The following is a 22,453-nucleotide window of genomic DNA, read 5'->3' as shown; positions in this document are numbered from 1 at the left end:
CTTTGATACACCTTCCTGACAGTATTAAATTGTATTCCTTGTATAATACATCGCACATGTTAGATTGCATTTTAAATTTATTGTTTTGAACATTTTTCCAGTAAGCAATGAAACAAAATGCATGAACCAATAATGACAAAACTGCCCAGTTCAGAACATTTCCATCATAAAAGTCTACTCAAACTTCTACAGTCCACTAGTATCAATAAATATGCACAATCTCTGCAGATGTAAAAGCCATCGAAATAATTCCACATTAAAGAGATCTGTATCTAATGAAGAGGTTGCTGCTAGCAAACAACTTTATATTTCATTGTTTCATCTACAAGTAAAGTGTCTGCTGCCCTTGAACAACAAATTGCCTATGTTACATTAAAAAAATTATAAGCTAGTAATATTTCAATAGGGAATGGATGGCAAACCGATAACAGGTTCATAGTTACTAGGTATCTCCTCCAAAGGAGGACATTCTCAGGACTGCACCATCCACCCCCTTTAAAAGTACAACACAGTACAGTATCAACAATCCATCTACATATTGTGGGAGTAGAACCCACAGCCTTCTGCAGCAAAAGCAAGTATACTTCTTGTTTTCCTACTAATAGTGAAAGTCGACTTTGTATAAACAGCACTAAACTTCTCTTTCCCTGAAGAACTGTGCAGCACAAGAAATCAGGAAAAAGCCAAAATTTATTGAGGAGGTGGAACAAAGGCCCAAAACCGGGGACACATTTTAAACATTGCTTGTATAATCTTAGAAAGTTGCTGGAATAAAATGTTGTTACCATGTGTTTCCTGAAAGATAGGAAGACTGAAACTTAAATGATTATTATTATTTTAGTGAATTTATTTCTCACTGATTTGCCAGAAAACCACAAATTTTATTTAACACTTGTTTACCAGGAAAGATCAACTTGAAACAAAGCCAATTTTCAGTAGAGGCCCAGGGAGAAACACTCCATACAATATGTCTTTGTATCGTGGTAGGAAACCCACATAAGCACAGGGAGGACAAGCAGACTCCACACAGAAGGCACTTCAGATGAGAATTGAACCAGAGAACCTCTTGCTCTGAGCAACAACACTACTGCTGCACCACTGTACAATCTAAATTTTAAGAAGTACAGACCAAAAGGATGAGCCAAACATTCCAGACATTCTGTGAAAATTTGTACAATTGAGAGCTACAACTCCTTCAATCAGAAGTGGTGGTATGGGTAGAGAACTCAGGCTCTTGCTTCATGTACCTATGGTACAGGGTTTGAGCCTGATTAACCCTACCCCCCCAGTTATACCTAACTGGAGCATTTTACATACTTACACGCACACACACCACACGCACACACACACACACACACACACACACACACACACACACACAAAAAAAAACTTGCACATATGGAAATACACTTGAGCAAAGTAAACAAATGCAGCACATAGGGAAAAGGCTGACTTTCTCTCGCACATGCAGCCATCTTGTTTTGCCTTACCTGCCTGAATAAATGGACCGGTCCGAGTCTGCAGCAAGTTGAATTAAATTATGGCTCGGCATCCTGACAGGCTGTCTGTCTGCCTCAAAGCTGATGCACGATGACGTAATTCATCAAAAAAATAAACAAATCACTTCAAAAAAAACACCCGGGAAATTCAGAAATTAAAGGGCCACTCAGTAATTCGTGGCACCCCAATATTTTGTCTCAAATCTGGTATTTACCGAGGAATTCAGTACGATTGAGAGGTATGGCAGTTAACTAGAAAAGACAGTTGAGTTTAAAAACACAACAGCTTCAGGGTGGGAGGGTAAGGAAAACATTTCTGTGCGAGTCACAACAGATACAAATGGGGTCTCTTTACTAGTTTAAATATACATTTGTTTAGAAAACTCTGTACTATTTTTCGTTTTAGTGCTGCTTGCAGAACTTTAGCCAACTCCATTGTCAAGTTCTTTAACCAATGTAGATATGGAATATTCCGGATTTCTAGTTCCTTGTTGTCATCTTTTTACCCAGTAGCAAATATATATAAATTACATGTCAGTTGTTTTTAGGCAGCTTTGTGCCTCTCACTATGCACAGAAAATAAAGCTCACGTTGGAGTGGTAAATCCCTTTCTAAAATGTAATGAATTAGAGATTTCTGCCTTAAAATTCACCAGATGTGGGTAGGCTCAAAATTACAAAGTCAAACCCCTTTTGCTCCTATTCAGTATCTCCAGCATTCATAATTTGCAAATTTTTGTAACCTAGCAGAGGTATAGAAATGTCTGCATAAACACTGCTATGCAAAAATAAGAAATTTCATGACTTAGGTGATGTATCAAGAGATCAAAAGAATGTGTTCCCAGTTATGTTCAAGTACTTCTAAACTGAATTGCTACATTCAATGTGGTATCAAATAGGAATGTGTACTCTCTGCTAACCAACCCTTTCTCTATACCTTGTGCTTCCCTTACCTCTAATACTTAATGCACTACCCCTGATGTACTGGGTTATACCTCTGAGTTCCTGTCATTAGACTTTGTATTATGGGCCAACCACAGTCTTCCCCTCCACATTTTTTCTGAATTTCTTTCCAACTTCATAGCTTCTCTTCCTTCTATAGCTGAAACCAGTATTTCAGTAAGTTAATGATTTTGTCATCACCAAAAAGATTCTTCTGAAGTATGGTTCGTACACTGATTTCACTAACCCAATGCTTTCTACTGTTATACTTAAATCATATTTTAAATTATGTCGTCATATTCTGTAACACAAATATCTTTAGACTATTTCTTTCCAGAATATCCCTCCACACAAAGACATCCATCTATTTGTCTTTCTCTACTAGATCAACCAACTTTCTCTTCCAAAGCGAATCAAATAAATTGGCAATGCATTAATACATTTTTAGATACAGCACCTGGTAGTACAAATCAAAGTCAGAGATCCTCAGTCCCCCATTTACTTCAATAACAAAGTTCTCTCCCAAATTTCTCAAAGATTGCTTTTCCAAATAAATTTAGTATTAATTCATTAATAGTGATGCAAAGCTTTATTAGCAGAGGTCCCCAGAAAAGCTTAACAATGTATAAACTCTGAAGGCATTTGCATTGCTTGAATGTTTTGATAAGTCTAAATGTAGTAATTTTAATTTCTGGAAAAATTCCCTAGATTAATTTTCAGGGGCTGATATGTCATCTCCATTGTCTTGGGAAGAGTATCAGCCTTACTCCCCAATGTTTCACTTGGTTCTTCCCTTCAAAGAAACTGCACCACTTTGATATCCCTTTACTTAGAGTATAATTTGTCAAAATTATTTCTGCCTTTATCTCATTAACCATATATCCTGATATTCTGTTGAATACATCTAATATAAGAAACAAACTTTCAGTTCTCACGTTGGAGATGCTACAAAAACACATACACACACAAACACACACACACAGAGGCATACAGGCACTTACACTACCTCTGATACACACACACACACACACACACACACACACACACACACACACACACACACACAGAACCACTTGCTTGCTTCATCCTGCTTGGCTCAACTCCATCGAAATCTGTAGGTGCATACACTTATTACACATTCTCTCTCCTACTATGCTGGAAGACATGTGTAGTATAAACATGTCTGTTGTCCATACTATGCACTGGCTTGCCAGAAGTGTACCTATCTACATTAGGTGCTTCATTAGTATTGACTCTGCCCACTGACTACTGCATTTGCCAACAATGAAAACGTTGCTGCTCAGTGCTGCTCAGTAGGGAACTGTCCATGCATCAGCAAAGGCTTACTTAGTAGTCAGTGGACCTTGCATGCCCTTGCATGCTATGCAAGATGACTGCAAATCACAACCTCAGTCTTTGAGCAGATGCATTAAATAGATATTAAAAATTAAATAGGACTAGACTGAGATCTGAGATCTATGGCACCCTATCAGTCACTTGCATTTCCTTAGATGTAGTAATGTTTACCAACACCTTTTTTGTCTCTTGTAATTTCACCTGATTCTGTCCCACTTTGCCATGGTGTGATCCCATGGAGCTGTCCTTCAGTTTTATCATTTATTACAGGTCTTTCCCTTCACTGGTTCACTCTATTTACCCTTGACTCATTAATGTGTTTCCTTGACTGGTTCTTTTATCTTTTTGTACCCTGAATAAAAAACCAAAGCCTTAGCTAATCATTCTTCCTGATTTATTTTTAGTTGTGCTGTCTTTAGTGTGCAATTTACATATCTTCCCTTTGTCTGTGTGAATTTCTGCTTACATATTTATTTTCCTCACACATCACAAAGACTTGCACATTACTAAAGTAGCAGTGCTCCAAAGTGCTGATAGTTGTATGTGTGGCATGCTTGTGAATGCATGCACAACCTTCCACAGACTGGTATCACACCATGCATCAGCTCCTGCCCTACACCTGCTGCATGATGGCGTACACTCTAGATCCATGCAGACATGAAATGCATTATGCATATTGTAACTGGATGGATGAGTAGAATCCCTTAAATACATTTCTTCCTCTTAAGCTTTTACGTCCTGAAATATGAATGGGAGGGATCCCATAGTGCTTTGCAAGGCTGCTTGTCTTCTGCTGCCAATCTGATAACATTAACTACCAATTAATTAGTGTATAATTAGTAATGAAAGTTAATTTGATAAATTGAAGAAAATAAAGCTGTTGAAAATTATGGTCAAATGGTGTACTTTGAACAGCAGTTGGTATCAACTAAAGACAGAGCACATAGATGGAATTTGCAGCTGAGCAGAGTTTTGGAAGGAGAGGAAGGTGGTGATTGTTGGGTGTTTAGAAAACTGAGACAGTGCAGTAGACTGGGTTTGTAAAGAAAATATTATGGATTGAAAAGGCATATTGGTTACCTCTGATGGAAACTGAGCAGTTAATTGGAAAGCATCAAGTTATATTGGCTCAGAGTTTTTATTTCTTGGTACAAAAAAGAGCAGATATGGTAACTTGGGCAAAATATACAGTTGAGGGTTCCCCTTACATTAAAGTTATGAATTTACTCCTGGGATTGAGTTCCTCAACCTCTATTTGTGTGCAGTGTGACTGAGGAAGTCACATAAGCAGACAGTACTCCTGGGCTGGGTGTGAGAAAGGTCCATGTTGAATCAGTGTTCTAACCTGGTTAACAAAAAATAAATAAATAAAATGTAGAGCAGACAACATTCTAGCATCCTTTGTATAGTAAAAAGGTAAGATAACAGCTGTGTACATTTTTTGTACCAGAAACAATATAAAACAAAGCCCTGGAGTGATCAGATTAACAGCTACCAGTTACAGATAAATGTGCAGGAGTGCAATTTTATTCTGCATGGATATAACTGAAGCAGTGAGTAAAACAAATATTACCTTTCTTTCTTTCACTGCAACCTGTACTTTCTTTGCTGAGAAGTTCATTCACTTCCAGCACTGGTGGTATAGAGGGATAAAGCCCTGACTATGGCCAGCCTGAGCTGAATTCTATTAGTGGTTTGGGCACTCAACAGTTCTGACAAGGGCGGATGAGCATGCACATCCTGGGTGGGAAGGAAGTGGAAACAAGATCTTCACAGCCACAATCCTTAGCAGTGGCCATCATAATGGCAGGTATACTGTTCACTAGTCCACTGCATTGTAGTACTCCTTGTTAGTGACTGCAGAGAGGAAGCACATTGTGAGTCCCTCCGGTGATGTGAGTTGCCTGTTCCCCCTGCACAGATGTTGATTTAAGGGTCACCACAAATGCTGTCATTGCCGGGATGCCAGTGAGAGTACAAACTTCCTGATGTTTGCCTGAATGATGGTCCCTCCTGATACATATTGCTGTTACAGATGGGAACAAGTGGGCTCAAATCTGATAGGGGAAGGCCTGAAAAGCAAGTAGACTTGGGGAAAGAACTCACCGATAAAAAAGAAAAAAATGTGTAGTTATCTGTAATGAAAGATTTTTGTAATATATCTGAGCAAAAAGCTTCTACCAAAGATTTTGAATTCATAATAATCGTAATAAAAATAATAACAAAAAAGTTGTACTACATATACTGTGCCCATGGTGTGCCCCATCTAGTGTTGTTTGTTATAAAACTCTTATTTGTAGTCAGTTGTCAACTACATTGTGGTACTTAACCATTTAAATAGGAAGGATGATCCATATTCTGAAAATAATGTTATTTTTCTTCAAAACTTCTTTGCAGGAGAGCCAGTTTCTGTGCATGTTTACTTGACAAAAAATTGTACGTGATCGGTGGACGGAATGAAACAGGCTATTTATCCAGTGTGGAATGCTACAACCTGGAGACCAATGAGTGGAATTATGTGTCTTCTCTACCTCAGCCCTTAGCTGCTCATGCAGGTGCAGTGCATTGTGGAAAAATATACATCTCAGGCAAGCCACTTTTCTTCAATTGTTAAACTAGGTAAACAACCAAGCTATGCATAAGAACTCATGGATCAGTATGGTATATGTCTTTTATAATTTGACACAAATTGTCTTTTAACAGACAACTGAGAATGAATGAAAGGATGCAACTGTGCCTGCAGTAATTACTCTTGTGAGGTATCAGTACTCATATTATTTAATTTGAAACCTTTGAATGGTTTGAGGTTGCCCATACATTTTCACTGAACACAACCAAGGAGCCTGTAAACTAGAAAAATGTGTCTGCCTTTATTATTACACACCCTGCCTTGTTTAGTATTTCTGAAGCTGCAAAATTATCAAGTCATAAAGAGAAGAATTGTTAAGTACAGAAATTCATATAGTCACTTAATATGTTTTCTGGGTTCCCAATGAAAGTTTGAAGAGGGTGAGTGCTTAGAACTTTGAAAGCTTAAGTGCAAATAGGAGATATTGTGTACGAGTTCAAAATCACTTTACCTGTGAGAAATCCCCTTCTTCAAGGTACAGTTCAAGGTACAACAATCCTGGAAGTTAGTAGGGGAGGGAATGGGAGCAACCTCCCAACTCAGAGGTGCAAAAGGGATTCCCTTCCCACAAAGATGTAAATGTGTACCAGCAAGATTCACAATTAATATTTTTGTTAGGCTTCCATTTAAATTCAAAGTGTTAGGCAGTACACCATTAAGACTTCCAGTACAGATCCCACTTTCTACTTACAGTAGTAGTGAAATGAGAGAATTCATGCAGTGTGTATTGGAAGTGATTATCTGACTAATAACATGTAGTGACATTATTTAAGGTGTTTACTTCCAAATCATACACTTTACAGATACCCAGTGAGGGTGAAAGTAAAACTTTTTTTAAGTAAATGGAATTCTACCACAATCCTTAATCTAGGTCCAGATGGAGATTTAAACAGTGGATTGGAAAATGAGCCTTTACAACCAAAATAGTAGAGTAGGGACAAGAGGACAAACAACAAACCATTGTGTATACCTGGACATTTCAAATTTCAGTAAATGTTTAACCAAGACCTTGGGCATCTGACAATATTTAGGGACACTTTAAATTCGACACTGTTTGGATACATAGGGCTAACACTTTGAGTAGTGTGAACTGAACTGGATTAAAGTGTGAATGTGTAAGAGGAGGAGGATAGTACATTTGAGTAAAGGTAGGTGTTTGCAGATTGTTTAGTACTTTGTCTAATTAGTACTTTAAAGAGTCATGAATTAGCTTGGCCAAAGCAACTACTCCCATTAGTCAGATCAACAAGACTCAAGTGTATTTTCATATTTCAAGAGTATTAAAAAAAAAACTTCCTCCACTAAAATCGTCACCAGCTGAACCAGCTTAGAAGCCACTGTTATCAAAACCTAATAATGAGGCATGCTACCAGTGTTCATTTCTTCCAGAGCAGGGCCTAAGCAGTCTAGCATGCCAAACTCAACAGCATCAGAAGTTGTTAGAAATTGTATCAGATTTAAGTACTGACTATCATCAGAATTTTTTCCACACCAGATTTAAACAACTAATCATAACTGTATATTTAATCCTGAGTTTGGATTCTTTTATAATTTGTGCTTTTAATGTAATGCAGACTTGTCAAAAGAAGTTATTTTTTATTACTGAGTTTATTGCTGCCATGAACCTGTTTAGATACTTGTGTAGAGTAGGAGTAGTGTAAATTAGTTCTGTATTTTAAGTACACCTCAAGGTTTTTCTTATTTTGAATTCTGACTGAACTTTTGTGTTTGCACATGTGTTTATCTATATTCTTTGTCTTCTGGCTCTTCCCATTAGGGGTCACCACAGAGGAACAACACCGAACAATTGGCAGTGGAGTTTTACAGTGTCGAGTTGTCAGCCCAGTGCCCGACATCCCATTGAAGGCACACACACATACACACACACACACACACACACACACACACACACACACACACACACACACACACACACACCTAGGGCCAATTTGGTGTGTCCAGTCCATCTGCAGCAAGTCTTTGGAATTAGGGAGGAAACTGGAGCACCCAGAGGAAGCCCATCAACCACTGGGAGGACAGGCAGACTCCACCCAGAAGGCACATTAGCCAAGAATTGAACTGGAGAGCCTCTTGCTGTGAGGCAGCAACACTAACTGCTGCACCAACTCAGCTGCTGTATCTATCTATATATATATATATATATATATATATATATATATTATGTATTTTGTGTGTATCTATAGTATCTATATATGGATAGATACACACACACACACACACACACACATATATATATATATATATATATATGGGTCTACTTCAGAATGTCGACTGATTGGAATGCCGACTTTCATATGGCCGACACCATGTGATCGACATTCTGAAAGACCAACATCCTGAAATAGCACCATTTACCTACCTGTAAACACAGGTAGGAGTAGTGGTGGTGTGAGGGGCATACGTTTAAAAGCATGAAAATACAAGAAAAAATACACATTTTAAAGGAAAATAGGTGGGGAGCTTTGCCCCCCACACCCCCCAACTATATATATATCAATTCCAGGGTCGCACAGCTTTGGGGAGGGGGCAAATCCCTGTTAAGTGCCTTGAATACTGGTTGTCGACCAAATGAGCTGTCGACCAAATGAATGTCGATCAAATGGTCTGTCGATCTTATGAAGTAGACCCATATATATATATATATATATATATATATATATAAATATATATATATATATATATATATATATATATATATATATGTACACACACACACACACACATATATATGTACATGTAATCATACCTCTCAACAGTCCAGATTTTTACAGAATGTCCAGATTTTTTCCTCATATTTTTCGTCTGTTCTTCATAAATTTTGTTGTTTTCTGGAAAAATTACAGAGGACTGAAGCAACTAAATAGTATACATTTGCATTTCAGACTTCCTTCAGAAAATGCATGCTAACACAAACCCTGTTATTGTAGCAGCTTTCTAACTTTATAAAAGCAGTATTTAAAATATGTCCGTATTTTTTGGCTTCCCCCCATTATTTTAGACTTTGTCCATATTCCATGCAGTAAGAGACTGAAAGTTTTGTGTGTGTGTGTGTGTGTGTGTGTGTGTGTGTGTGTGTGTGTGTGTGTGTGTGTGTGTGTGTGTGTGTGTGTCGTTTATACATTCATAATTTCAGCAATAGCAGAATGTCACCAGTTCATTTTACCTACATTTCAGAATATCGACAGTTCACAAGTTCAACACATTGATATGTGGGTTGGTGTTGCAGATGGGAGTGTGTTTGTGTGTGTTTGCAGGACAGAGTAAAGGTTAGGTAAGGGAGAGCTTTAATGTTGTGCCTGTGTGACAGTTCTGCATGTCTGTCTTACGTAGTGGTAGTGTCACAGAAAGGGTATAGTGCAGGGTTATGTTTAGAGGCAGGGTTAGAGTTAGAGTTAGCATGCATTAGTAAGTGTTGCAGGGTTATGCCTTTCTTATGTTTTTTTTATTTATTTATTTATTTATTTATTTATTTATTTTTTGAATGTAAATTGTATGCAGACGTATTTGTCTGTTTCCAGAAAGTTAATATAGACATTTTGAGTTTGGTATTTCAGTTTGTCAGTGTTGTGAACTGACAGTATTTAGGTATCGATGTTGTGAGTGTCTACATTTTAATATGTCTGCATTTTTAAATGTACTCCTATACTCATTTATATGTATAGGTAAATGAGCGCGCGCACACACACACACACACACACACACACACACACACACACACACACACACACCAATTTGTAATTTATTTAGTGTTCTACTGCAAATCAACTTTGTTTATCAGTCCATGTCATAATCACTACTGCTGCCCTTTGACTGCATTCTGTCTATATAGCACCGTTTTACCTCTCCTAATATTTGTGTGTTTTTCAGTTCCCAAGCACAGAATTAAAGTACTGAAATGCATAAATATGTCATACAATGCAAAGATTTTGCCTCCCTTTTGGGTGCTTTGTACTCCAAGTGGGAGTTAAAATCTGATCTGATATGCAGCTCCAAGTACAGGGCAAGTAGGGCTTATGCTACAGATATTAATACTCCCAGATTGAAACACACCAACTCGATGGTCAATTTGAAGAAGGGAGAAATCTTCCATGAAATGGAATCATTGGGTGCACACGCAGAAAACTACATTGGCAGTATTCTAAAACAAAAAACAGTAAGAAAAAAACAGAACTTAACATAATACCCCCACCTAAACACAAAACAAAATCCACCTAACAGCAGCACTATTTTGCGTTTATGAATGAGGCTACAGTCTTTGTTTACAGGGATTGTAGATTATGTGGATGTGAGTGGTAGTGTTTGAGTTAGTATTGCAGGAACTATATTATTTCTGTTTGTGATCGGTGTTTGGGTGAGTTATTTTTAGTGCTGCTGGTACAAAATGGTAGCATTCATTCTTACCTGACACGAATTTCAATGTTGTATAACTGCTGAGGAATGCATGCTCAATGCATGTTATTTGACAAATGCAGTTTTGCAATAGTTTGGTTTTGATGTAATTACGTTTCTGTATATATTTGATACATACATACATATATATATATATATATATATATATATATATATATAAAATGATTGTGTGTTTTTTATGGTAATCAACACTGCTATGTAGACAGCAAATGTCCCTTTGATCTTACATTCAACAGTATATATTCTGAGATAACTGTTTCTTTATGTTATAGTTTACTGACCAGTTAGATAGTCAAATCAAGACTATCCTTTTCAGCCACATACTTAAAGTACCTGACCTCCTGTATTCTGTAGATATAGTAGAAATCATATAATATTCAATTTCATTAGGTATGGAGGTCTGTAAAGAGTCAGCATTAGTTTACTTATGCTGACAATACTGAGGAGGATTGCAAAAGTATATTGTGTTCCACTACTGTGATCAGCTGAATTGCAACTTAAAGTTCACAAACAAGGCTCTGAACTGAGTCCTGCTTCATAATAATTATCTGTTCAGAGTGCTGCACAAAGCCATATGGTAGCTAAGTATAGCATGGCACTGCTCTGTGTGTTGTTCCCCAAAATGTAGAGAGCATAGGCAAAAGTGAGGATGTTTGTCTGGGTCTTGTCCATTTAGAATAAAAATAACATCGTTTTAATGCTAATATTTACAGTAGATGTTCATAGCAGCTAAAGCAAGTCAGTCCACATATTCCAAGAAGTTATTGCCCTCCGTGAAATTGAAAGGGTTCACAAGTACTCTCTGTATGCCATGCTAAGACATTGTAAATTAGTGAGCAACACTCTAAATGTCAATCACTAATGTGTAGTTCTGGGATTTGTGCAGGAAACGTCAGATTGAGCTATATTAGGGATCTCTCCTTTCCATGAGATGTGGTATCTATACATAACATGGGTGTGGGCAGTGCAGTTCCATCATAGGACTTCAATGGGCTTGCCTCCCTGCAAGAAAGATGTATTTTAATGGCTTTGTAATCTCAACTGAGGATTACTGTTGAGTGATTCCAATGGACTTTGAAAGATGTTATGGGACTCAGTGGCAGTTCTACTGGAGTTTCATTAGGGAGGTGAGATTCCAGTGTTGCAGAATTATGCTGGCAGGTTATATTGGTCAGTCAACACAAATTGCTTGTACTTAATAGCTTAGTAGCTGACTGTTTGCTCTCAGTAACCAGAAACTTTATTGTGATTTCCTGTTTTCCATTGTGCGTAGCTGTAGCTTTCATTGGCAAGCAACTACAAAAATCTCTGAATCAGGCTCAAAGAGATTTATTGTAGTGGTCTCAGGTTCAGTTCAGTAGAGCTTTTTTTTTCATTCCAGAATGTTTCATTAGCTCTGAATCAGTTTAGACCCTGTCCTAAAAATAATAAACAAGATATGTATAACCCATTTATTTCAAACCTATCCATTGTTTACATGATATATAAATCAAACAAAATGCCTACATTTGTATATTTGGGTCATTGACTCATGTTTATTTCTTGTTACTGTGTATAGTTAATATTAAAAAGGAATTTAATTTTACAATGCAGAGTTTATATCAAAAAGACTTTACTGTTTTTTGGTCTTCCGTTTTTTTTTTTTGATTGTGAACAAAATATGGTTCCTTCACATGTTCAAGAAGTCTTAGAGGATTTATCACTGATAACTGTTTCATTATTTATTTGTTTGCTTGCTTGCTTTGTTTGTTTGTTAGTCCCACTGGGCTTTTTAGATTCTTTTCAGGGAAGACATGAGGTGATATTCATACTGAATAAGTAAAATTTAGCCTGAACACTATGGGAATTCCCCTGCTCTTTTATTTGTGGGTAGGGGGAAGCACTAAAATAGCAGAAAGTGTGCTAAAAGTGAACAGAGAATGGGATGAGTCAATGTATATAGCACATGTTCTTCATGTTTCACTGTTGCAGTCATTACCTTTGGGTAATCTGCTGGCAGGTTGCCCTCAGTCGGCCTGAATAACAAAGTCTTGGGTCCTGCGTCTGTTGCTGTCTCCTCTTCCATGACGTCAGGGGTATAAAACATGCAGCCAAAGCCATTTTAATCAGTCTTTCTTGCCGCGCGGTGCCCGAAGCAGAAGCAGTTCACAAGTGCCGGTCGGCCGACTCCTGAAATTTTCATTTTCGAGTTTCAGAACCAAAGTCTTCAAACTAAAGCTAAGTACCCCATTGGGGAAACTTTTTCTTACTCCTTACCGATGTCAGTGAAAGTTAATAATTGCATTACTTGTGGGAAGCAAATACCTCATAAGGATTTTCATTTGTACTGTATTCCTTGCCTAGGCTCTGATCACAATGTGCCTTGCTGTCGGTTTTGTGCTACATTTAACCAACGCACTATTAAGCATTGGTATATTTTTGCTTCTAAATATTTTGGCTCAAGATTTAACTACCCTGAAATGTCATTGGTTAGCAATCCGACTACCGGAGTTCACAAAAAACGCAAGGAAAAAGACAGAGACAGACCGTCGAGGTCCAAAACCGACGACGAAGCTTCTCCTAAGCCAGTCGCCGTTACTCAGTGAGGCGCTTTTGCAGTCCTTGATACCTGCTACTTTTGAGTCGCAGGCCTCTATCGAGACCCATTCGGAGTCTGGTATGCCGCGAGATTCACAAAGTATTGAACCCGCGGATGACTCTCCCTTGGATGGGTCCGGAGCCGCTGAGCAGGCACCGGCTTCTGAGGGTGTTTTCAGGCCTCAACATTTTTATATTAAACTGACGACATCAACAAAAACAAGATCAAAAACAACTTCTATGTCTAAAAAAACAACGCATGAGCCATGTGCTCAGGTTCCTATGCCTAAAAAACAAATGATCAAAATGGCTGAGGATTTAATTACCTTGATCAGGCGTTCCCAACCCCCCCCCCCCCTGCTAAGAGGCCTAGGCAAGGCACTGATTATGAATCTTCAGAACAGGAACTTTCTATTCCACCTTATGAGGATTCAGATGCAGAGGAATCCATCCCATCTGCATCTCCACCTGAGGATTACTCTTTTGGAGAGACTTTGCATACTTTAAGGGAACATTTTCACTGGGAGAGTCAGGACTTCTCTGAATCAAAAAAGAGACTTAGGGATTTCCTTCTTCTTCCTCAGCATAGGCCTTTGGCAATACTTCCTGTTTTAGACATTGTTGATGATGTGTTCTCGGAATCAAGCATTGCTCCTGATTCCCTGCCTCCAGCTCCTAGTAAGCCAGACAGATATTACAGAGTTCCTGACTCCCACAAATTTCTTTTCAAAAATCCTGCTGCTGATCCTGAGACTATTTCTCAGGGTCCCAAGGGTGTAAAGGCTTCTACAGCCAAAAATCCTCCCCTTCTGATAGAGATTCCAGGGCGCTGGATAGATGGGTTAAGAAGGTTTATACGTCTGCAACCTTGGCAATCAGGGCTTTAAACTGCCAGTTTCATATGCTTAAATATCAACAGCATGTTATGGGCTTACTGAAACTGAAAATGATGTTGATTTCTTATTGTGTGGAAAATAAGGAGTTACAGGATTTATTGCATTCAGCAGAACAGGTTGGAAAGCATACTTTGCAATGTGGATGTTCATCGTGTTTCACTGTTGCAGTCATTACACTTGGGTTATCCTGCTGGCAGGAAACCCGTAGTCGGCTCGAGTTCCAAAGTCTTGGTCCGGCGTCGGTTGCTGTCGCCTCTTCCCTGACGTCAGTGCACCAGCGGTATAAAAGCTGCAACCGACACCATTTTCCCCAGTCTTTCTTGCCGCATGGTGCCCGAAGCATAGGCAGTTCGCAAGTGTCGGTTGGCCGACTCCTGAGATTTTCAAAATTGAATTTCAGAACCGAAGTCTTCAATAAAGCTAAGTACCCCATTGGAGAAACTTTTTCTTGCTCCAGACCGATGTCAGTAAAAGTTAATAATTGTATTTCTTGTGGGAAGCAAATACCTCATAAGGATTTTCACTCTTACTGTATTCCTTGCCTAGGCCCTGACCACGACGTCACTAGTTGTCGGTTTTGTGCTAGATTCAATAAACGCACTATTAAACGTCGGTTTGATTTTGCTTTACATTATTGTGGATGAAGATTTAATTACATAATGCCGTTGGAACAACCGACGACCGGAGTGTATAAGAAATGCAAAGACAAAGAAAAAGACAGGCATTCGAGGTCCAGAACCGACGACAAAGCCTCTTCTAGGCCAGTCACAGGTTCTCAGTGAGGCGCTTTTGCAGCCCCTGACACCCGCTACCTCAGAGCCACAGGCCGCAACCGACAGCCACGTGGAAACACCGAGGCCTGTGGAAACTCAAGGTATTGGGCCTACGGAAAATATACCCTCAGATGGGTCCGGAGCCGCTGAGCAGGCACCGGCTTCTGTGGGTGTTTTCAGACCTTCACAGCTTACAATTAGAGGTACTACAGCAGCAAAGGCAAAATCAAAAACTCCATTAAAGACAAGGAAACAAGGGCAGCATTCTCCAGAACAGTCATCCATGCCAAAGAAACAGATGCTTAAAATGGCCGAAGACCTTATTACTTTAATCAGCCCCCCCCCCCCTGACAAAAGGCCTAGGCAAGACACTTATTATGATTCCTCTGATCAGGTTTCTATTTCTTCTGATTCTTCTTCTGACCAGGGCTATTCACTCCCTCCCTACGAGGACTCTGATGCTGAAGAGTCCATTCCTTCAGCCTCTCCACCTGAGGATTACTCTTTTGGGGAAACCCTGCACACCATGAGGGAGCATTTCCATTGCGAGAGCCAGGATTACTCAGAATCCAAGAAAAGGCTCAGAGATTTCCTTCTATTGCCTCAGCACAGGCCCTTAGCTATCCCCCCTGTGCTTGATATTGTTGATGATGTTTTTTCTGAATCCAGTCTGTCTCCGGATTCCTTACCCCCTGCACCAGTAAAGCCAGACAGGTACTACAGAGTCCCTGACTCTCATAAATTTCTTTACAAAAACCCCGCTGCAGACCCAGAAACTATTTCTCAGGGTCCAAAAGGGGTCAAAGCTTCCACTGCCAAAAATCCTGTCCCCTCAGATAGGGATTCCAGAGCTCTGGACAGATGGGGGGAAAAAAGTTTACACTTCTGCTACTTTAGCTGTAAGAGCTTTAAACTGTCAGTTTCATATGCTTAAATATCAGCAGCATCTCATGTCATTGTTAAAGCAGAAAATGGTTGCAAATATAGAAGGTCCTGACAGTAAAGAAATTCGGGATTTATTGCATGCTATTGAACAAGTGGGAAAACATACTCTGCAATGTGGTTTTGATTCTTTGGAGGCTTCTTGTAGAGCTGCAGTTACAGGCTCAGTTATTCGAAGACATGCTTGGTTGAAAGAACAAAGTTTACCTGACCATGTTAAAATGAAATTGTTGGATGCTCCACTACAGCATGATACTTTGTTTGGTGTTAAGGCAGAAGAGGTGTTAAAGAAAATGGAGGATAAAGCAAAGTCAATGCAAACTGTGAAAGATTTCTTAAAGGTTCAGCCACCTAGATTTAGCAGAAACTGGCCTTCAAAAAATTGGTCCTTTCCAGTGTCAGACAGGCCACAAAGAGGCAGATACAGACGCCCAAGAGGCAGATCTCAGCCCCAAGGCTCCTACAGACATAAACAATGGGGTGCTTCAGCCCCCAAAGTGGGAGAAGGCAAATCACAACCTTATAGGAAACAATCACAATGACTTCCCTCTGCAAATGCCAAGCTCTTACCAGTTGACAGCACCCCTAGGGGGAAAGCTAGCACTTTTCTCAAAAAATTGGCACATGATCACCCAAGACCAGTGGGTGTTAAATAGTTTGTCAAGGGTACAGGTTCCGCTTCCACACGCTTCCAAAACCAAAAGGTATGCCAAACCTGCCATAAAACCAATGGGCAGAGGCACAAAAACAGATTGCTGCTCTTATGGATATGGGAGCTATTCAAAAAGTTCCACAAGAAGAACAGGGCCAAGGTTTTTACTCAAGGCTATTCCTAGTACCCAGAAAGGACAAAGCATGGAGACCAGTACTGGACCTGTCAATCCTAAATACTTTCTTGGATGTTCCAAAATTCAAAATGTTGACACTACAACAACTCTTGCCCATGCTGGGCAAAGAGGCTTGGCTAGTGACTTTGGATCTCAAGGAGGCATACCTGCACATCCCAATCAGACAATCATGCAGAAGATACCTCAGATTTATAACAGGCTCAATGCATTATCAATTCTCTGCACTGCCCTTTAGCTTATCTACTGCGCCCAGGGTCTTCACAAAATGCCTGGCACCAGTAATTGTATTTTGCAGACAAAAAGGAATCCAAATATATCCTTACGTGGACGACTGCCTTATTCAAGCAGACAGCAAGGGCATTCTTCTAGAGCACCTGGCGTTTGTAAAAAAATTACTAATTTGCCTAGGGTACACAGTAAACGAAAAGAAATCAAAACTAGTGCCCTCTCAAGAGATAATATTCCTGGGTGCAAGCTTAAATACAACTACCCAGATGGCTTATCTCACGCCAGACAAACAAAGGCAACTGACTCATTACTTTCAAATGATGGCAACAAAGACCCAGCTCCCTGCAAGAAAAATTCTGCAGGCCCTGGGTTTCATGGCTTCTTGCATTCTACTAATTCCATATGCCAAACTACATATGAGGAAACTACAATGGTATCTAAAAAGTGTTTGGACTCAGCATTGTCACAGTCTAGAGACAATCATAACCTTGATTCCCTGCCTACAACAGGAGTTTCGATGGTGGTCCCAGGCCTATCACCACAACAAGGGACAGCCTATCACCTTACCTACAGCCAGGCAGACAATAACAACGGATGCATCGGATTATGCCTGGGGAGCACATATGGCAGGAAAATGTAATCAGGGCACCTGGCCCAAGGAACAAATGCATCTTCACATCAATCAAAAAGAGATGCTAGCTGTACAGAAAGCCCTGACAGCCTTCAAGGACCTAATACATCCAGGACAATTATTAATAAAGACAGACAATACCACAGTTATGTGTTACATAAACAAGCAAGGGGGCACACATTCCTACCCCCTATGCAGACAAGCCATGACTTTGTGGAACACAGCACTGACCTACCAGGTACATCTGCAAGCACAATTCCTGCCAGGAACAAAAAGTACACTGGCAGACAAACTAAGCAGACATTTCATGGATCCTCATGAATGGAAGCTAAATCCACAAGTGTTCAACACGATAACAAGGGAATGGTGATGCCCAGACATAGATCTTTTTGTTTCCCCTCACAATTGCCAGTTACAGAAATTTTGTACAAGGACTTATCACTCTCAAGCATGGAAAGTGGATGCTCTATCTTTCAACTGGAAAAACCTGACAGTCTATGCCTTTCCTCCGATGCCTCTTCTCACCAAGGTGCTTCTAAAAGTCAGACAGGAGAGGCCAAAAATGATCCTGATTGCCCCAAACTGGCCACGCCAGCACTGGTACCCAATCCTAAAGATTTTGTCCCAAGGCCCACCTTGGCCTCTACCTCAAATCCCTCATCTTCTGACACAGGAAAACAATCAGATTCTGCACAGTCAACGCAGAACCTTAAACCTGGCAGCATGGCAGATAATGTAGCTACTCAGACTGCACCTCTCACTAAAGCTGTTATGGATGTACTTTTGGAAGCCAGGAGACCCAGCACTAGGAAATCTTACGTGGAAAAATGGAAGAGATTCTGTGCTTGGAACCAGGCACAAGGGCTCGACCCTCTGGTCCGTAATATACCTCAGATTTTACAATACTTGACTGAGATGTTGGACAAAGGCCTATCCTTTTCCTCAATTAAAATCCATGCCTCTGCCATTTCAGTTCATTACAATACGGATCCTCCTATTTTTTCACATCCTCTACTTCAACAATACCTCAGAGGGGCAAAGAATATAAGACCCTCTAGGAGAGCACCAGTACCTACTTGGGACCTCAATTTTGTTTTAGAAAAACTAACACTGCCTCCATTTGAACCAGCCAGCACAGCTGACCTAAAATTCTTGTCATGGAAAACTGCTCTGCTCCTAGCAATAACTTCAGCAAGAAGAGTTTCAGAGTTACAGGCACTGATGGCTGTGGAGCCTTTCCTCATTTTTCACCAGGACAGGGTTTCTCTAAGGACGAACTCAACATTCATGCCAAAAGTGGTCTCCAATGTGGCCTTAAACCAAACTATTCATTTGCCTACTTTCTACCCAAATCCCTAGAATAAAGGGGAAAGACTTCTGCACTCTTTGGATATACACAGGCAGCTAAGATTTTACTTGGACAAAACAAAAGCTTTCAGAAAAACCGAACAACTGTTTGTGGCATATGCTGCAGGATCACAAGGAAAACCTATTACAAAGCAGACAATCTCCAAATGGATAGGACACTGCATCCGCTTCTGTTATGCACAGCATGGCAAATCTGTGCCCAAGACCATTGGGCCTCATTCTACCAGAGCAGAAGCCACTTCAGCAGCTTTCCTCAGAGGGGTACCAACCAAAGACATATTAGAAGCTGCAACCTGGAGCTCAGTGCACACTTTTACCAAGCACTTCCACCTTCCTCTCTACTCAAAATCTAGAGCAGGCTTTGCCACTGCAGTCCTGCAGGGCTTGTTAGCCTCGCCAAATCCAATCTAGACCCAGCCACCCTACCTCAGCTTTGGGATTCTACCCAAGTGTAATGACTGCAACAGTGAAACACGATGAACGTAGTACAGTTGTGTACCTACCATAAATGTAGATGTTCGAGTGCATTCACTGTTGCAGTCCTGGTTACCCACCCACCATCCCCCTCTTTGCTGGGACTATTCTGTACTTCTCAACTCTATACAACCTATGTGGTGTCTTTGTTTTTAGAAGAAGGAAATGTTTTTAGTAATATATGCATGGTTGTTTGGCATATTTTTATCTTTACAGCCTTCATATCTGGGGGAACCTGACATCTGGGGCAAAAAAAACTGAATAAAATGGCGTCAGTTGAAACTTTTATACCCCTGGCGCACTGACGTCAGGGAAGAGGCGACAGCAACCGATGCTGGACCAAGACTTTGGAACTCGGCCCAACTACGGGTCGCCTGCCAGCAGGATAACCCAAGTGTAATGACTGCAACAGTGAATACACTCGAACATCTACATTTATGGTAGGTGCACAACTGTACTTTTTGATTCCTTGGAGGCCTCTTGTAGGGCTGCCGTTACTGGATTTGTGATAAGAAGGCATTGCCTGGCTCAAGGAGCAAAATCTGCCTGATCATGTTAAAGCTAAATTGTTGGATGCCCCTTTGCAGCATGATACTCTGTTTGGTAGTAAGGCAGAAGAGGTTTTAAAGAAAATGGAAGACAAACTAAATCTATGCAAACTGTAAAAGATTTCTTGCAAGTGCAGCTACCCAGGTTCAGTAGTTACTGGCCTACTAAAAACTGGTCCTTTCCTGTGTCCAACAGAGCCACTCAGGGCAAACCTAGGCGCTCAAAAGGCTCCAGATATCAATCACAGGGATCTTACAGGTCAAAGCACAACCTTACACTAAACAGTCTCAATGACTTTCCTCTACCATCTCCAAACACTTATCTTTTAGCAGCCCCCCAGGAGGAAAACTAGCACTTAATGCTCAAAATTGGCAGTTAATAACCCAGGACAAGTGGGTATTAAATATAGTATCCCAGGGGTACAGATTTCATTTCCATACTTTGCCAATCCCAAACGGATGGCCGGATCTGCCACAAAACCAGTGGGCAGAAGCCCAGAAACAAGTCATGTCCTTCATGGATATGGGGGCTATTCAACCGGTACCAGAAAAGGAAAAAGGACAAGGATTTTATTCAAGACTGTTCCTTGTACCCAGAAAAGACAATTCATGGCGTCCAATACTGGACTTATCGATTCTAAACACGTTCCTGGACATTCCAAAATTCAAAATGTTGACTTTACAACAGCTACTGCCTATGCTAGGCAAGAATGCTTGGTTAGTAACCCTAGACTTAAAAGAGGCATGCCTGCATATCCCAATAAGGGAATCTTGCAGAAGATACCTCTGCTTCAAAGCAGGTTTTTTGCATTACCAATTCCCTGCACTGCCCTTTGGCTTATCTATTGCGCCCAGGGTCTTTACAAAGTGCCTGGCACCAGTAATTGCATTCTGCAGACAAAGAAACATTCAAATTTATCCTTATCTGGACGATTGTCTCATTCAGGCAGAGGACAAGGACACTCTACTTCAACATCTGGCATTTGTAAAAAGGCTTCTAGCATGCCTAGGGTACACCATAAACGAAAAGAAATCACAAATGGTACCCTCTCAAATAATTACATTCCTGGGTGCAAGCTTGAATACAACTGCCCAGATGGCTTACCTCACGCCAGACAAACAAATACAATTGACAACATACTTCAATCAAATGGCAACAAAACCCCAGTTATCTGCAAGACAAATTCTGCAGGCTTTGGGGTTCATGGCATCCTGCATTCTACTAATTCCATATGCGAGACTGCATACGAGGAAACTACAATGGTACCTAAAAAGTTTATGGAGTCAACATTGTCACAGCCTGGAAACAATGATTCCTCTCATTCCCTGCCTACAACAGGATTTTCTTTGGTGGGCAAAGACATGTCACCAGAACAAGGGACTGTCTTTCACTCTACCCCCTGCCACCCAAACCCTAACTACAGATGCATCAGACTATGCTTGGGGGGGGGGGGCACCTGGCAGGGAGATGCATAGGGCAAATGGAGCCCAAACCAAATGCCTCTGCATATCAACCAGAAAGAAATGCTAGCTGTTCAGATTGCTCTGACAGCCTTCAAGGACTTACTTCATCCAGGACAACTACTGATAAAGACGGACAACACCACAGTTATGTGGTACATAAACAAGCAGGGGGGTACCCATTCCTACCCCCTTTGCAGACTAGCCATGGCCTTGTGGAACACAGCCTTGACCTACCAAATACATCTTCAAGCTCAGTTCCTGCCAGGAAAGCAAAATACTCTAGCAGACGACCTAAGCAGAAATCTTATGGACCTGCATGAATGGAAACTGGATCCACAAATCTTCAGCATGTTAACACAGAAATGGGGAAGCCCAGACATAGATCTATTTGCCTCTCCCCAAAACTATCAGTTGGACAAATTCTGCACAAGAACTCATCACAAAAAAGCATAGAAAGTGGATGCTCTGTCCTTCAGCTGGAAAGATCTATCAGTCTATGCCTTTCCCCCTCTGCCTCTACTCTCCAAGGTCTTACTAAACGTCAGACAGGAAAAAACAAAAATGATTCTAATTGCTCCGGACTGGCCTCGCCAACACTGGTACCCGCTGCTAAGGAACATGTCACACCTTCCTCCATGGTACTTGCCTCAAACACCTCATCTACTGTCTCAGCAGAACTATCAAATTCTGCACACTCAGCTCCAAACTCTGAATCTTGCAGCATGACTAATCAACTAATTGTTCAAACCACACCTCTCAGTAAACCTGTGATGGATGTCATTTTGGAAGCCAGAAGGCCTACTACTAGAAAATCTTATGCTGATAAATGGAAGAGATTCTGTGCTTGG

At 40.4% G+C, this 22,453-nt stretch overlaps 1 protein-coding gene across 1 annotated transcript in view; it reads left to right on the top strand.

The window, feature by feature from the left end:
• The window catches only part of KLHL14 (kelch like family member 14), a 601,560-nt gene that overhangs the window by 481,355 nt on the left and 97,752 nt on the right, over nucleotides 1-22,453 (top strand). The window contains exon 6 of the mRNA XM_044059607.1: nucleotides 6,194-6,384. Within this exon, the coding sequence (XP_043915542.1) occupies nucleotides 6,194-6,384 (191 nt within the window). The remainder of the gene's footprint in view (nucleotides 1-6,193; nucleotides 6,385-22,453) is intronic.

The sequence above is a fragment of the Protopterus annectens genome, chromosome 17.part0 (genome assembly GCF_019279795.1).
Source record: "Protopterus annectens isolate FY-2018-M chromosome 17.part0, PAN1.0, whole genome shotgun sequence".
In the NCBI taxonomy this organism is placed as follows: Eukaryota; Metazoa; Chordata; order Ceratodontiformes; family Protopteridae; genus Protopterus; species Protopterus annectens.
The sequence above is the reverse complement of the archived record's forward strand: the minus strand, read 5'-3'. Positions and strand labels throughout refer to the sequence as shown.